The 16,820-nt window shown below is 41.8% G+C and overlaps 1 protein-coding gene across 1 annotated transcript; it reads right to left on the bottom strand.

The window, feature by feature from the left end:
- Positions 1-158: 158 nt before the first annotated feature.
- On the bottom strand, positions 159-12,191 carry zdhhc13 (zinc finger DHHC-type palmitoyltransferase 13). The gene is made up of 17 exons (XM_070554933.1): positions 12,093-12,191; positions 9,842-10,056; positions 9,130-9,252; positions 6,415-6,492; positions 6,129-6,273; positions 5,990-6,054; positions 5,695-5,857; positions 5,295-5,420; positions 5,085-5,218; positions 4,886-4,986; positions 4,355-4,479; positions 4,207-4,269; positions 4,043-4,136; positions 2,492-2,575; positions 2,253-2,410; positions 1,082-1,179; positions 159-673 (listed from the first exon to the last, which is right to left on the bottom strand). The coding sequence occupies exons 1-17, from the start codon at positions 12,114-12,116 to the stop codon at positions 535-537; spliced, it is 1,935 nt and encodes a 644-aa protein (XP_070411034.1). The 5' UTR covers positions 12,117-12,191; the 3' UTR covers positions 159-534.
- Between the last annotated feature and the right edge of the window lie 4,629 nt (positions 12,192-16,820).

Below are 16,820 nucleotides of genomic sequence, written 5' to 3'. Positions count from 1 at the left end.
GGTAAAGGGGGTTAAGTGTCTTGCCCGAGGACACAACACAGCCCACTCTTCCTCCTGAGCTACTGCTGAACTCAATACTCTCAATAGAAATAAGTAAAGTCTTCTCTTAACTTTGATTATTAAAGAGCGACAATAAAAATGATTAGGAGAGATGTGTGTAAAAGCAGACAGGCACAAGATTGTTTTATTGAAGTATTATAGTGGTCATTTGTTATTAAACACATGCAGCTTTTACAAAAGTCATAAAACAAAGTGTTCACATGTACAAATATTCTCATTTTCCTCAAACCAGGTGATTAAAAACTTCCATCAACACCTTCGGTCCTCAAAGGTTCTGATTCCCTTTAGCTGGTCGAGTTTAAAGGCCATAGCAGTTTGTACAGAGATCGGCTCAAACAAACAATATCCACATGCTCGTATTGTTCTTCTGTGGTTTTACTGTAAACGGAGCCAACAGGTGGAAAATAAATAAATACATTCTGTGCTTTTGGTCCAGAACCAGAATCTGACCCTGAGTGTTTGAAGGAGAGGAGGTCAGACCATGTGGGTTTGGTCAAACAGGTACTGGTCCCGGTGGGGCTGGAACTGACTGGTCCAGTCGGTGACGGTGGGTTTGAAGAGGCCACAGCACCGCAACTGGAAAAACGATACCAGGTTCTGCACCACGCCCAAACTGCAAACAGATCAGGGTCAACAACACCTTTCTTCTTAAACATGACGCAACAACGAGTGATGCTGCCACAGCAGAACCACTGGACTCTCCCGTTTTTCTTATGCTTTCATCAAGGGGAGTGAGGGTTTGACATCAGCCTCTTTAATCATAAACAGGTATGATCTGGTTTTATTTGTGGCCAAACAAATCAGTGCTAATGTGATGCTCAGTACTGTAACAGATTGTCTCAACAACGCGAAAGCTACATCTGAATAAAGAAAACTTTTAATACTCCTGGTTTACTGTGCAGCTTTCAGCAAAGACTCAGCTAGGAACTACTGAAGCAAACCACAGACACCTTCAGTTTTTACAACAACTAATAATTAGTCTTCACAGTAAAGTGAATTTAAAAACAACCATGTGACTCACTTAAAGGGATTCTGCCTCATGGACACAGGTTGTCTTAGTTTCCTTTGCTGGAGTAGCAGAGTTGCTCGTTCTGCTGTGGTTAACCCTAGGAATGAAATCTGCTCCAACACACAAAAACAAAACAAGTCATTATTGTTTTTATCTTTTGTTTTGGAACTATCTTAGCTGCTGCTTTGGCCAGACTCCTTTGCAAAAGAGATTTTAAATCTTGGTGAGCTTTTTCCTGGTAAAATATAAGGCAATTATTAAAAATTATGTACCGGAAAAACAACCCGATGCTGCTGAAAACTAAACCAGATGAACAGGTTTGACACGTCTCACCACTTTCGGCCTAAACGGACGTTTTGGTAACGTTTCTAAAAACACCCATGAATAAATACATGTAAATATGTCCATTACTAAAGGTGTGGTTCACTGAAAAAACATTTTTACTGATTATTTCTGATTATAATCAGTCACTAAGGTTTTCATGCAGGCTGCACATGGAAAATAGTCTCCAACGCCCATCTCCTGCATTAGCTTCTGATAGAAAATTGATGGTGAAACGCTAGGATTAGAAAAGCCTGACAAATCTACATCACACTGTACCTAACATTCATAGACTCACGATGAGGAAGGCTGTTGTTGGTTTAGCATCCAGGACACAGCAGAGAACGTCTCGACTAGTAGAAGCTAACTGTTAGCATTAGCAACTCCACAACAAGGCAGAACTCCTTCAGGCTTGTGTAAATCCTCAACGTTCCTAAGTAAATGGAGTCAGTGGTAGAGTCACGTTGCCATTAGCCAATCAGAGGTGAGATGTCCAAATATCATGAAGTAAGACTCCAAATCCTGTTGTCTGAAGCTCTCCTGTGACCTGGCTAACTTCTAGATATCGAAACAGGCGCACAGCAGCTTTTTGTACTCAATGAACAACTTACAAGGCATCCATTCCTACTAGAGACTACTGCAAACGTATTGATTAAACAAGTGAACCACACCTTTAATGGGTACTGTAGAAAGCCTATTTTTACAAAACAAAACCTTTGACTTTAACTGGTTCATCCAAACTGAATGTTTTACTTTTACACTGAAAAGCTACTAACTGTATTTGGTTAATAGAATTTCAGACAACTGCAGCTGTAAAGGCTTTCGAAGATAGAAAACAAAAAATCAACACATTTTAAATCACCTGGTAGAGCTGCAGCAGCAGGGCCACACCAGACCAGCAGGTATGATACAAGGACAGCAGGAAGACGCTGAGCACCCAGGGGGAGCAGCCAACCAGGGCGGAGATGAACCCCCACAGGCCCTGTTCCTTGTAATGCAGATTACAGTGAATGGACCAGTCTAGGAAAACCAAACAACAAGAACCTATTAATTATAAAGGTCAGCCAGATTCAGAGGTTAGGCTATGGTCCAGTCACTCACACATCAGACAGCCGTAGAGCATCCAGGACCCCATCAGCATCAAGGAGAGCAGCAAGAGGACAAAGTAGCAATGGTTCCTGGCACCTGAATGATGACAAACATCACTGAGTAAAGTTCAAAATCAGAAATACACAAAAATTACACCAACTTATACATTTTCTTAACTCATTCACTGCCATTGACGGCAAAAATCATTTTAAATCCAACCGTTCACTGCCAATGACTAGACGACTAGTCGTCATTTGCTTTTTTTTTTTTACTGTATGGGCGTCGGAACGAGGCCCCGCACTGTGAGAACAAACATCTCAGCTCTAAACCCGATCTTCATCAGCATACGTCACACGTCACATGACCAGGAAGTAGAAAATCCATGTGTTAGGAGATCGTTTTGGGCCACCGCTGTAAAAAGAAGTGAGGCGCTAACCGGAAAAGCTTCTGCCGATCCCAATTCGACAACGGATTACGAAAGAATGGATAATGCTTGAAACGCGCAGATTCTTCCTGATGTAAGAGGTGAGTCTCCGCTTTGTTTTGTTAGTTTTGGCGTTGACATTATCCTAGCGCGCAACGTTCTGTAACTCTTAAAAAAAGTGAAAATGCTGAAAAACGCTGGCAGCGAAGGACTTTACTGATCAGGAAACGGCTGGCCGCAAATGAGTTAAAGGAATAGATTTGATGTTAATCTTTTAAATATTAGGGTTGTATAAACCAATTAATAAGAGTGTAGCTTAGACATCTGGACCAACAGTAGCAGTGGCTAAAGACTTTGCTCTGCAGGTGGGTCTAGCCATGCTCCATTGTAGCCTCTGCAGGTCTACCATTGGTCTGAACTGTTTAGTTCTGGCCAATCACAGTGCTCAGTTTGGGCGGGCTTAGCACCAGAGCTGCGATGGAGAAAAACCAGGAATGATCCGATCAGGATTTTTGCTGCCGGTCACAGATACCAATCCAGTGTTTTCGTTAACTAGGACGATGACTAGATTATTTTGTTGATGCTCCTTTTTCTTCATAATGAAAATGAGACACTCATTAGCTAGAAATAGGTCATTGGTGACTAAAACATGACAGCAAACACAAGTTTAGATTCTGAGCATAATTTTTGCCCAATCTTGCCAGCATCTTATTTTCATTGAGAAAAAGCGAAGTCAACAAAATAATTTAGTCATCAGCAACAAAAAAACGTGCTTCAATAGTGTAAGACAAACTTCCCCATTTGACTGATTTCCATAGTGATGAACACGTCTGTTGCTCTGATTGGTCCTAGTGCAGTCCAGTTGCATGCAGACACGGTTTGAATGACATCTGTAGATTCCACCTCTGGCTATGGGTCGTGGCCAGACTACATGTACAGGATAACTTACCAGGCTAGTTAAGGGACACTTTATACAGACAGTAATAGGTTTCATATGAAACACTCAGAATAAAATAGAAACAATGTAAATCTACTAAACATTCTGACATCCTACAACAACGTTCCACTAGCCAACTGCACATTTCTACCCCTAACCCTTCATAGGTTTAAGGTCAGCCCAAAGTTACAGCCAGCCTCACCGATGCAGGTGTTGGTCCAGATGGAGTGGTGGTCCTGCTTTGCTACACAAGCATCACAGCTGAAGCAGTGAGTCGCTCTCACTGGTTTCCTTATCTGTCAATGATAATTATTATTATATCAGCACTGTTAAGGGCCCAGTGATAGTTTTGTGTGATTTTCTCACCATACAAGATGTGCAAAATATCCTGGGGTCCAGACAGCCAGCCTCAGCCAACACCACCACATTCTGGAACAACAGACAGGATATTTTATCTCTGAAAAGAACTCAAACGTCACAATAATAACTGGATGCACATTTCTAGTTTGCCCACCATTTTCTTCTTCTCTGCTGTTGCTTTGATGAAACCCGGGTCTGTTCTGCATGTGCGAAGGTAGAAGTAGAGGAGAGCGGTGGCATTCAGAGTAAACAACACCTGAAGCGTGGCGCTGGGCAGATGTGGGGTTCAAGTTAAGAAGCTTAAACGTCACGTTTAAGGGGCCAAGGAATCAATTCAAGGTGTTATTCAATATTCTTCACTTAAATGCATCAATTCTAACACGTTTCCTCACATTAAAACCTGCAGTTGTTACCAATGACAACATGTTTTAAAATGCAACAGATCTAGTTTCAAGTCCTGCACAGAAAAGCTGATTCTTGACCCAGCAGTTTTACTTTTACAGTGAAAATACAGGAATGTGCCTTGCTGCTTCCCTTAGTTTGAAAGAAACCAACAGTAACCGTCTTATAAAGATGTTTTAACCCTTATGCAACCCTTTAATTTTCTAACGTTAATGTCCTTTGAGCACAAAAAAATGCACTAGGGTCGTATAAAGGTTAAGTTGTCTCCTAAAGGAAAGGATATCTGGCAGGAACCAGAGGCACCAGGTGATCAGCATCCAGCAGATCGAAGCTTTGAGAGCTGAGGATGGCAGAATAGACTGAAAGTCTGGGCCTGGGAAATTCCTGTGAGGTACAAACAATGCTTAGAAAACTAAAACAGTCTATTTGACATTAAAATTTTGTATTTACATTTAAATCTGTGTAAAGTAACAGGTCCCCACCTTGAGGCAAGATTGACGACTCCTACTAAGCAGGCCAGCAGAATCCCTTTGAGTAACCAGGACTCGGAGTTCATTTCTACGATGGCACCAAAACAACCAAACATGATGGTGCAGAGTAGGAAACCCACAAAAGCCTGGGAAAGAACACAACAGCAGAGATTTCAGCTTCTACAGATGCTTCCAGATTGCTGCTCCACGGGTGTTTTTTACCTTGTATCTGTTGACAAAGCGAAGACAGCGTGAATTAGAGCGAATCCTCTCCTGTTTGACATGGCTGAGCATGTGGATGAGCAGCGGGCTGTGTACCTGGTGGGCCAGGTCGATGGGTGTGTGACCCTGGGGACCAAACACAATGATTAAAACATCTCCAACAAACTCTGAAGTTCCTATTCTTTTAAAAACCTTGCAGACCGGGTTTAACTTGGATCAAAGCCCAGCAGAAACAGAGAAGAGTAGTTAGGGGTCACAAGGTCAAAACAAAAAACACCCAAAGGACACAAACAAATTAGAGACTAGTTTTTGAGTCAAAATATAAAAACAAATAAGTTAGTAGTGCGTTTTAAAATGTGACAACAGGCTGAAACCTGCTCTTTAGGCTTTAGTAACTCACGTTGATGTTTTCGGCGTCCACGCTGGCTCCTGCCTCCAACAGGATGTGGGCAGCATCCACATTTCCTGCCAGCACAGCGCAGTGCAACGGCGTGTTCCTGTTGACTTTGTCCACAGCATTCACAGAGGCGTTGTTTTTGATAAGAAAGTTTGTCGGCTCGGGTCTGCGTCAGAAAGACAATTTACTTTTCAACTTTCAACACAGACCAATATTATTAATCCCGAATTAGGATTAAAAATAGAACAAACTCAGTCACATTCATATAAACGTTAAATCTGAGGGAACAAATAGCTACCCAATAATCTTCTGGGCTGCCAACATCAGCGGCGTCTGTCCGTTACAGTCCGGTAGATCAACTTCCTGAAAACAATAACAACACATCATCCAGTTGAAGTAGGTTTCCACATGAAAACAGATTGAGTTCAGAGTCTGACCTGGCCCTTAGCCATGAGATATGCTGCTATGGCCATGTGTTGGAACAGGATGGCCAGGTGGAGCGCCCGGTAACCCTCTCCGTCTGTGATGGAGGGATCTGCTCCATATCTCATCAGCTGGATCACCATGGGGAGGTGACCCTGTCTGATCACAGAAGTATAAAACAACCCTTCACTTACACAATAGTGCTTGGTTTTCACAGCTAACAAGTGATGGTGGAAACACACAAGTGATCCATAAATAAATGAAGGTTGGAATACACTTGAATCACATCCCTGGTCTCACCTTATGGCCCAGTGGAGAGGACTAGAGTTTAGGTCTCCTCCTAGCTGATCAATAATCGCCCCTTTGGAAATGTAATACCTGAGAAAAAAATACACAAAGGTAATTATGCTCATTTAGGAGAGATCAGGGCAATAGATCACGAGGAATCAGGACAATCTGACAAGCAGAAAGATGGTATCTATAGTAGGGTTGGGCGATGGAATGAATGAATCGACCATTGGCGATGTTTTTTACAGGAGGGTATTTGTTTATTTGTTTGTTATTGATGAATATTTTACACTCTGCGCACAGAGAACATTGCAGAGGTAATATTCAAGAAAAGATCTCCAACAATGCATCTGAGCCTTTTCTCACCTCCTCCGCCTCTGGCTGCTGGCAGTGCACGCGCAAGCGGCAAGCTAAGGAGGGGTTTGGAGAGCGTCGGTGACGCACTCGACATCGTGCACTACAACGCGGCGTTGAGTGGAAAGTAGAAACCCTTCTATCTTTCAGAGTCTGGAAGACTTCTGGGGTCTCATTTATCAAACATTGCGTAGAATCCTTACTAAAACCGTACTTAAGCTCAGCAAAAAAAAAAAAAGTACTTACGCCAAGTAGGTTTGTGATCTATCCAACATGGAGTACGCACAGCTGCACACAATCTCCGCTTCATAAATCGGAGACTAACGAGAAAGGTTCTCAGCTGCTTTTTAGTCACATCCCGCCCTCACCACGCCCACTTACTGCCATAAATAGTCAATGCGAAGTGCCTTGTGGATCTCATGCATATACATAAGCCGGCTGTTGCAGCGCTCCGCCAATGACATGGCGACCGTAGATCAAGGTAATCAAGGAAGTGCAATTTCACATAAGCAGAACCTGAGGTACTTGCGGGTGAGGTGGAGAAATGAAAGGAAGTGCTTTTGCAAAACAAATAAGAGAAAATCCACGGAGTGGCACAGCGTTGCTGAAACCGTCAATGTTGTGAATTCTTCAGAGAGATCTGTGGCGGATATGAAAAAAATGTCCAATCGGGATTCGATCCCCAGACTCCCAGGTGAAAGTCACACGTGCGCTAACCAGTCAGCCAAACAGAGATCTCCCCTGTGTTACTAGCCAGGGCGCATGATCAATTGGGCCACAGTGACAGGACACACACACTGTCACAGACGCATGACATTCTGTCTCGATCCTGGAAATTTTCTAAGTGTTACTTTGGATCACCAGTGTGCGAAAATATTTTCTAAGTGTTGAACTGTCCCCCTGCTGATATTCTGCATTCCGTATTCTGCACTTCAGGGTGTGTGTGTGTGTGCGCGCGTGTGCGTGTGTGTGTGTGTGTGTGTGTGTGGGGGGGGGGGGTCCTGTGTGAAAACGAAGCAGTACAAGTGATAATGCTTCAGGATTTCATAATTGTATCCTTCTCTGCAGCAGCACTGCAGGTGCTCTCCATGTCCAAAATGTACGTAAGCCAGGTCCTTAGTCAACTTAAAGTTGTGCACATTTTTCCGCTAAGTTTTCTTTCATAAATCCCAAAGTTTGCGTGGAAAGTTGCTTACGCAGTTTTCCCGACCCCGCTTTGTGCGTAAGCAAGCTTTATAAATGAGACCCCTGGTTATTTCATTAGGAGAAATGTTTCGATTTAAAACTTTGGCTGAAGTAGCGCTCGTCGTTATTCAGCACCTGCTTTGAGTGTGTCAGCAGAGCACGGATCCATCCAGAACATGTAAACAGCCATGAGTCTGTCTGAGGCACAAGTCTAGAAGCTCATAACCTCTTTAGCAAGCTCCCTGGAGACATTTGACTACACACAAGCTGCAGGTGACCAGTTCAGGTTTACGCGGCGCAGGAGGAATGTGCGTTCGAGCCGCAGCAGGTGAAATGTTCCTAATTTAAGTTAAATCGTTTAATTGCATTGTTCATGTTACTAGGGCATTCTGATGAGCCTGGTTGGACTAAATATTAATTAAAATGAATGGAAATTTAACAAATGATATTTCTTTATTTAAAAAATGAAAGTGACTGTGATAAATGGATCATGTGACCTTCGGGCAGCGAGCAAATGCTGCCTCCTCAGAGTGCGTCCGAACGCAGCAGCGAATCATTCCATCTCCTACTTATAAAAGAAGTTTTTGTTCAGAAAGAAACATTTTGCTTAAATAAAATACCACAACAGTGGGCACCAGTTGCTTTTTTAAACATTTTAACCGTGTTTAATATGGGCTGTTTATACGTCACTCTACCAAACCACAAATACAAAACTAAACAAAAAGAAAAATAAATTTCTCTTCCAGCAAACATTGGTGTTGCGCTTGTATATGAAAAGTATTCTATGTTTTGGGCTTCTTCTGTGTTCGCAAATCAGTCCACGCGTCATGACGTCACATGCACAAATAAATCGTCCATAGTCTTTTTTTGGACTGACTGGCGGTGGGAAAAATTATTCAAATCGCCCAACCCTCCTTCGCTTCATGAGACAGTTGTACAAAAACACAGCAGCTCTACTTTTGAAACACATCTGAAGAAAAGACAAGGTCACTTGTAATAAAAGGAGCTGAAAAAGAAGGAATTTTAGAATCAGGTCGATACTGCAGTACATGTGTCCATGTGAACATTATGTGATGACAGGAAATCTGCATTTTCTGCTGTGGAGTGTTTGTGGTGTTTGCAAAACAGGATTCATGCTGTGACTGTGGTTTGTCAGCTACACTCAGAGATAACATCGGCAGCTTTTACTTGACCAGCTCGGAGCGGTTGTTGATGGCGGCCCAGTGAAGCAGACTGACGTTCTCCTTGTCTGGCTGCCTGACGTCATATCCTGCTTCCACCAGCTCCTTACAGCGCTCCAGGATCCCGAACCTGGGAAGACCGCACACAGCAAAATACTCACACAATGTTTTAGTTCAGTTACAAGCCACTGTAAATATAAACGTTACAGCGGGTGTTTCCAATCATTTCCGACGAGTTAAAATGTGAGTTTTTTCCTGTATTATTGACACATGGTGGGATAAACGGAGCCAAGAGGAGCTCTTGGGAGTATTTTCTTCTTTCCTCTTGCAAGAAAAATGACCTTTGTTCTAGTGCACCTCAACTCTGATCTGAAAAAGCAGCTTGGACTATTACCTGAAACTCCTAAATACTGATCTGAGAACTGTTTGTCTCAATGCGCTTAGACAGCCGTACTGAGCGGTAGACTGCTGCTCTCTTCCTTCTGGTTAAACACAGATTTTTAACAGCTTTTTTATTCAGAGCTATATATACATGCACAACTTCTGCACCCAGTAAAACAAGCAACATTAACTGGGATGCTAGCATGCACTTCTGAACCACCATTCCACACAGACAAACCCCGGGAACATTATCCTTGGACGTTCCACCTCTACAAGCATGGGTGGAGATAATGATCTTATCAGGAAATTTGACTTGAGGTGATATTTTAGCCTCTTACTGTGTTGCCTTTATGATGTCCCAGCTACTGCTGTCATCCATTAGTGACCGTTTCTTTGGCTGCTGATTTATGTCCATAGTCTGATCAGAGTTTTTGGCCAGCTGCCCGTAAGCAGGCATGTACAGGTTAGCCATCCCACCAAAGGCTGCCGCTCTGGGACCATGACTGTGAGAGTGGCCTGGATGACCATGGTGGCAGTCATCGTGCATGTGGTCCTGCAACAGAAACCAAAGGAAAACAAACAGGTTTGCTTTAAGGTGCTGAACCAGGAAATGGAGGTAGACCACTGTAGCTAATACCACAGCTGAACCCTCAGAAATCAAGTTAAACAATAGCCAAAATACCACAGTTTTTTTTTTATTGTTTATTATTGTTTTAGGCAATAAAACACATTTGCCCAGATACCAGCAAACTCTAGACTCTACACAGGATCAAGCATGTCCACAACACTTATGGATGTATAGTTAAAGAGGAAGACATCCCCCGACCAAAGTCTTACTCCACTGACGCTTCCGGTTTTTAAGATGCACTAAAATGAGAGAGCGCCTTGCAGACCAAAAGGGTGGCACTGACTGACAGCACCCCTCCAGGATTTTATGTTGGAGAAATGAGCCACTAAAACACACACCCACACACACACCCTGCTTGGACCAAGAAATAGCTGAGGGTTTCCTATTCTGACAGATTTATCTCTAAATAAATTATCATGGTTCTAAAAGTCCATGTTAGAGCACTGGTAACATTAGCTGCTGCCTATTTGCACAGGCATGTCTCATAGCCCATTAATAATAATAAAAATATGCACAATGGTTCAGTTTAGTCCATCAATAACTTTTCTGCTTCTGGGGTCACCAACTCCAGTATTTGATGACTACCATCCTGCAAGTTCTACATGTTACCTGTTTGAACAAATCTAAATCAAGTTCTTTAATCACCTCCTTATGACATCAAACTCTGCAGAGGCTTGTTAATAACTCATTCATTTAGTTCCAAGTGTGTGAGTGAGGAAGTAGCTATAATTCGCAGCACTGTAGTCATCAACAACAGGAGATGGCTCTGATCTGCAGTCAAGCCAAGAAATCAGAAGATCAAGTCCAGATTACAACGTCACTTTATAGTTATGACTAAATAGTATCCAGGGGAAAAAAGACTTTCTATTTTAAATCATGTTTAAAGATCTTTGTTTGGTTAAGGACTCTGAATTTCTGTCTAATATGTGAACCGGATACCCAAAAGAACAGAAATCACCTGGAAAAGTGTTTCAAACAACCAAATCTAATCCCATTCCCCCTGCTCGACTACCTGCTCTGGGGAAGATTGATTGTAAATTGAACTACTTAACCTTCAGTAACAGGTAGCTGTAAAATATGACTTACTGTGTAGAAGTCATAAAGTTTAGCAATAGCCAATTATTTGTCAAAACAATCCATACTTAGCTGATCACGGAAACCTCAGAAACGGGCCTTTAATGCAAACACCGCTCGGTAGTTTAGCATAGAGGTGGAGTTGCTACTCAGAAAAAACTAACTTTAGAAATAACACCATTTCATATTTGCAACAATTTAATGATAAAGAAAAAAACGCACCTGCACCACTTAGGAGGAATGGATTCATTGTGTGAAGAATTATTGGCAGATTAAAATCCTGGTAAAATCTTAATCCAGTTTGAACACAATAAACCGGTTAAATTAAAGTTTAATTTAAATTAAGGGTTTCTTCTCAATGGAAGTCTGAATGCTCACAAATAGCTAATTTAATTAATTTTTTTTTACAAATGGCTAATTAACTTGCATACAAGAGAGAGACTTAAATTAATTCAACACCGGAGAAGTAGTGAGAGGGTTATTTAGATTAGAGAGAGCGAAAACGCTCAAACGGTTAAACAGCCTCAACAAGCTGTCAGAGAAAAACACCCAAACGTGGACGACGTTGGTTTCACAAGGAAACATGCTAAACGAGACCGCTAAGGTCTGGTTAGCTGGCCTTGCTCGGTATCAGGTAACTAGGAGTAGCTTAACTAGGTTACGGTAGAAATAATTCAGCGAAGGTACATTTTCCTAGTTTATCAATCAGTTCTAACAGGTTTTTCTGCGTGATGTAGAAACTAGATAAAAGAACCGTAGCTTGTTGATGCTAGCAATGTGATACATAACGGCATTAGAACAAAGTACGCGAATTAAGTTTCATACCGAAGAGCCACAAATGTACAACTACAATAAACGAAACGGAGAATGAACATTTAGCCACTTACACCGCCGTCTCCGTTCCAGTCCATGTTGATGAGCAGGAAGGAACGTTTCTGCAGCTGAACTGGATGACCGATTCAACTTCCTTTATGGGGTTTTCAAAATAAAAGGTAAAACCTTTTTGTCCCTAAAAGGTGAAATAAGCTGACATTTGCTGGAGTCATTTATATTGCTTACATGTGCAGTTATTTTATTACACACACACACACACACACACACACACACACACACACACACACACATATATATATATATATATATATATATATATATATATATATATATATATATATATATATATATATATATATATATATATATATATATGTGGCAAGGTGGATAAACGAGGGCCCGGGCAGGATTCGATCCCCAGATTCCTGGGTGAGAGTCATACGCTCTAACCAGTCAGCCAAAGGGACATCCCCTTGGCCAAGTAGCCAGGGCGCATGATCAATCGGGACATTTGACAGGATGCTCACACTGTCACATATATTTATATATAAATGAATAAATTATATGTCAATGATTAATTCTGACACTCTGACTTTCCCATCATGATGGTGGACTCATGTCACTTCCTGGGCACCACCATCACCCAAAACCTCAAGTGGGAGCCCACCATCACCTTCTCATAAAAAAAGGCCCAACAGAGGATGTACTTCCTAAAACCTGCCAGTACAGTCGATGAGGCAGTTCTACAGTGCAGCCATCAAGTCCATCCTCGCCTCCTCAGTCACCGTGTGGTGTGCTGGAGCCACCAACAGGGACAAAAAGAGGCTGCAGAGTGTTGTACGCTCTGCTGAGAAGGTCATTGGCTGCCAACTCCCCTCCTTAAAGGTCTTGTACACCTCCAGGACATTGAGGCATGCTGGTCGGATTACAGCCATGTCACCCTGGACACAGTCTTTTTGACTATCTCCCATCTGGCAGGAGGGTCAAATCCATTCAGACCAGAACCTCTTGCCACAAGAACAGTTTCTTCCCCTCTGCTGTTGGACTCATGAATGACAATCCTAGGGCTGCCCACTAGTCACTTGGTTCCAATCATGACCCGTGCTGTATATAGTAGCCACTTCTCTAATTACTGCCACTTTAAATTAATTATTTTATCATGAGTATATTATTTCCTATATTTGTTTATCTCTTATTTTTATCTTCTTTTGCACGTACCATTTTCTAATGTTGTGATTTCTTGCATATATGGCAACAAACCTTCTAATTCCATGGTTTTTATCCACATTATCATTTAAAAATGTAAGCAGTCTTATTCACATTTACAGGTATTTTTAAAAGTATTGATTTTATGTCATTTGTACTTTTTAAATTCTAGTTTGAAATCTGCCGTTTTATTTAGAAGGGTTAAAACTAAACAGGAAGTCGCCTTTTCTGGCTCGTTCTCTCGTCCTAACCGCACACAGGCCACACTATTTTACACTGCTGTAAACATATCCTGTTATATATAATGTTGTTTTGTATTAGTGTAAGTTACTCACTTTATCCTTGTTTTTGCGTTTTAATGTTGAAAATAAGTCTAACATCAAAGTCCATGATTCATGTCTAACCTACAATCATTTTATTGTCATTGTTGTAAATGTTTTACTTTAATGAAATTGAGTCTTTGCTGCAGTCCCTAAAATGAAGCCATCAACACATCCATGTTTCCACTCGTAGTTTGCGTCCATGTGCAGCAGCAGGACTCAGGTAGGCTGGTGTAGTTTAGCTGTTGACCAGATAGAGGCGCTGCAGAAGCTTCAAAGCAGTCCTCTTTCAGGGGTCAGGGTTTTTAGCTCATGTAAAGCGTTCAATTATTATTTTAAAAAAATTCTCAACACAAGTAACAAATAAATGAGGAAAAATCAAATAAAAAGGATGAATGAAAGGAAAAGATGGGGGGAGTTCACCAAAATAAACAATAAAGGATGTTCAAGAATCTGCTTTTCTAGATCTGCAGAAAGGGAGAGAGAGAAAAAAGGGGACACACAAAGTTACAACTGAACCAGAATATCACTAAGCAACCAGTTCTGATGGATGGTTTCTCATGTTCTTGTCATCCAGACTTTGTTCTAGTTGTTCTTTCTCACCCTTGAATTACACTAACACTCATTTATTTCAATTGCTATGTATAGGAAATATATTGTACATATTGTTAATTAAAAGGGCTGAGTAGTACTTTCTGGTTCTCTGTCATATATCCATCCAAAATCCAGCACCCTGAGACTGTACACTAGTCGTAAGGAAGGAGGGAGAGGACTAGTGAGTGTGAGAGCCACCGTCCAGGATGAAACATCCAAGATCCATAAGTACATCAAGGACAAGGCCCCAACAGATAACATGCTCAGTGAATGTCTCGGACACTCATTATGGCTGCACAGGAACAGGTCCTGAACACCAGAATAACAGAGGCCAAGATCTGCCAGACATGATCCAAGGTGTAGGGTATGCAAAGAGGCCCCTGAGACAATCCACCACATAGCTGCATGATGTATGAGGCTGGCAGGGAAAGCAGACATGGAACGTTACAACCAAGTGGCTCGCATCGTGTACAGGAACATCTGTGCAGAGTATGGACTGGAAGCCCCAAGGTCAACACCCCCTAAGGTGGTTGAGAACGAGAGAGCCAAGCTCCTGTGGGACGTTCAGATCCAGACTGACAAAATGGTGACGATGAACCAACTGGACATTGTGGTGGTGGACAAACAACAGAGGACAGCCTTTGTGGTGTATGTGGCAATACCAAGTGATGGTAACATCACGAAAAAGGAACACGAGACACTAGAGAAGTACCAGGGCCTCAAAGAAGAACTTGAGAAGCCCGGAGAGTGAAGATATCGGTGGTGCTCGTGGTCATTGGGGCACTCGAGGCAGTAACCTCAAACTGGAGGAGAGGCTAAAGTAGATCCCAGGAACACCATCAGACATCTCAGTCCAGAAACGCGCAGTTCTAGGAATAGCTAAGATACTGCACAGCACCCTCAAACTCCCAGGCCTCTGGTAGAGGACCCAAGCTTGGAAGGATGAGACCACCTGCAGAGGGTGAGACTTTGAAAATGTGGGTGCAATTTTAATTGTCAAAAACTCCAGCGAACCAACCAATGTCTACCTTGGTAGTTGAAACCTCCCCCTCGCGTTGCCTCGGTCCAAACCTGACCAATGACGAGGCAGCTCCCACTGTTCGATTCATAGAGCCGGCTTTTAGAGTGACTGGCACATCACTAACGTGTTAGCTAGCAAATGGTTAAGGTTAGGATAGGGGTGAGGGGAAGGTTAAATAACAAGAGGATAAGGTTAGGGTGAGGTACAATGAGCTTGTTTGGTGCCCTGCTGCGGATATCCCATTGCGTCAGTTTTACGCTACATTGGGATCTGCAGTCATAAAAGGGAAAAAACCCTTTTCGCACATAAGTGACAAAAAAGGGCACTTTTGGCGTCAGGGGTCTGATGTGGAGGGTGGCTGACCAAGCGTTTGTTTTTGACGCGCTGGGAGTGAGACTGTGTTGGCATAAAACAACAAAACAAACCAAAACAAACTAAACAACAAACAAAAAAGCCATAATCCGTGTAAAGAAAATTGAAAATTAACACAAAAAGTGATTTACATCACCTAGGAGTAACAGGAGAAATTGTAGGAAAAGAACTGTAGCAAAAATTGTAATCTAATGAAATCAAAAAGAATCAACCCATCTGGGGAAAAGGGTGAGCTTGTCAGCATCCCCAAGCTCATATCAAAAAATAAAAATATAGTAAACGTTTTTTCCCTAAAAAAAACAACTGAGGGCGTTCTCAGATACACACAACCCTAATTAGTTTAGAGGTCAAGCAGAGGAGTGTGATTATGAATAACTAAAGTATTTATAGTAATAAAACAACAAAAAAATAAACAAAGTAAAAGACTGACAAACGTAAAAACTACTAGATACATATGTAATCAGGTCACTCTCAAATGATAATTATTATTCTCATTTTTCTCTCTTGTGCTATCTCACTTTAAGGTTACCCTGCAAGTACAACACGTCAGCGGTTACCAAAATACCTGCGAAACATGTTTTCCATCAATCCTCTGATGATTTTCAGATCATTTCCCCATTTGCTGGATTTACGTTTCCAGCAATGTACCATCTTCATTCAAAAGGTGTTTGTGAGTTCTTATTCCCCCATACATAGATACTACACATACAAAGCAATCCATACACTCTCTCATTTATCCAAACAACAGTTAAAGCAGACAACATCTAAGACAAAACAATCAATAACTAGAATTGCATTTCTATTCAAGGCAAAACAACCAAAAACCCAAGCCAAAACAGAGTTGCGTTTATACTTCCGACAAAAATGCCCAAAAACCAATTTAACCTCTGTTATCACACCGGTCCACTTATTTAACATTTATTACTTTATCACACCAGGGTTGCGTTTATATTTAGGCAAAAATGCCCCAAAAAACAACCAAAACAGCATTTCCAGAATCTGTTTATCTTTCTCTCTGCCAAAACAGCATTCCAGGAATCTGTTTGCGTTTATATTTTTCAGCTAAAACGCCCAAAAACCAATGTAACCCCTGGTCACCTAGGATTTTCTCTCGGTACCACAAGTCAAAACGACAAAAAACAAACTTGTCTCACCAAATCTCTCCACACCAGGGCTTGAGTTTGTGGATCTGCATTCCTCCTAGCAACGTCAATACCTCACCGACCCCCCAGCAAAACTCAGCACTGGAGGAGATTTAGGTTGTCGAC

The sequence above is a fragment of the Nothobranchius furzeri genome, chromosome 9 (genome assembly GCF_043380555.1).
Source record: "Nothobranchius furzeri strain GRZ-AD chromosome 9, NfurGRZ-RIMD1, whole genome shotgun sequence".
Lineage (NCBI taxonomy): Eukaryota > Metazoa > Chordata > Actinopteri > Cyprinodontiformes > Nothobranchiidae > Nothobranchius > Nothobranchius furzeri.
Note: the sequence above shows the minus strand (reverse complement) of the source record. Positions and strands in the feature narration are given on the sequence as shown.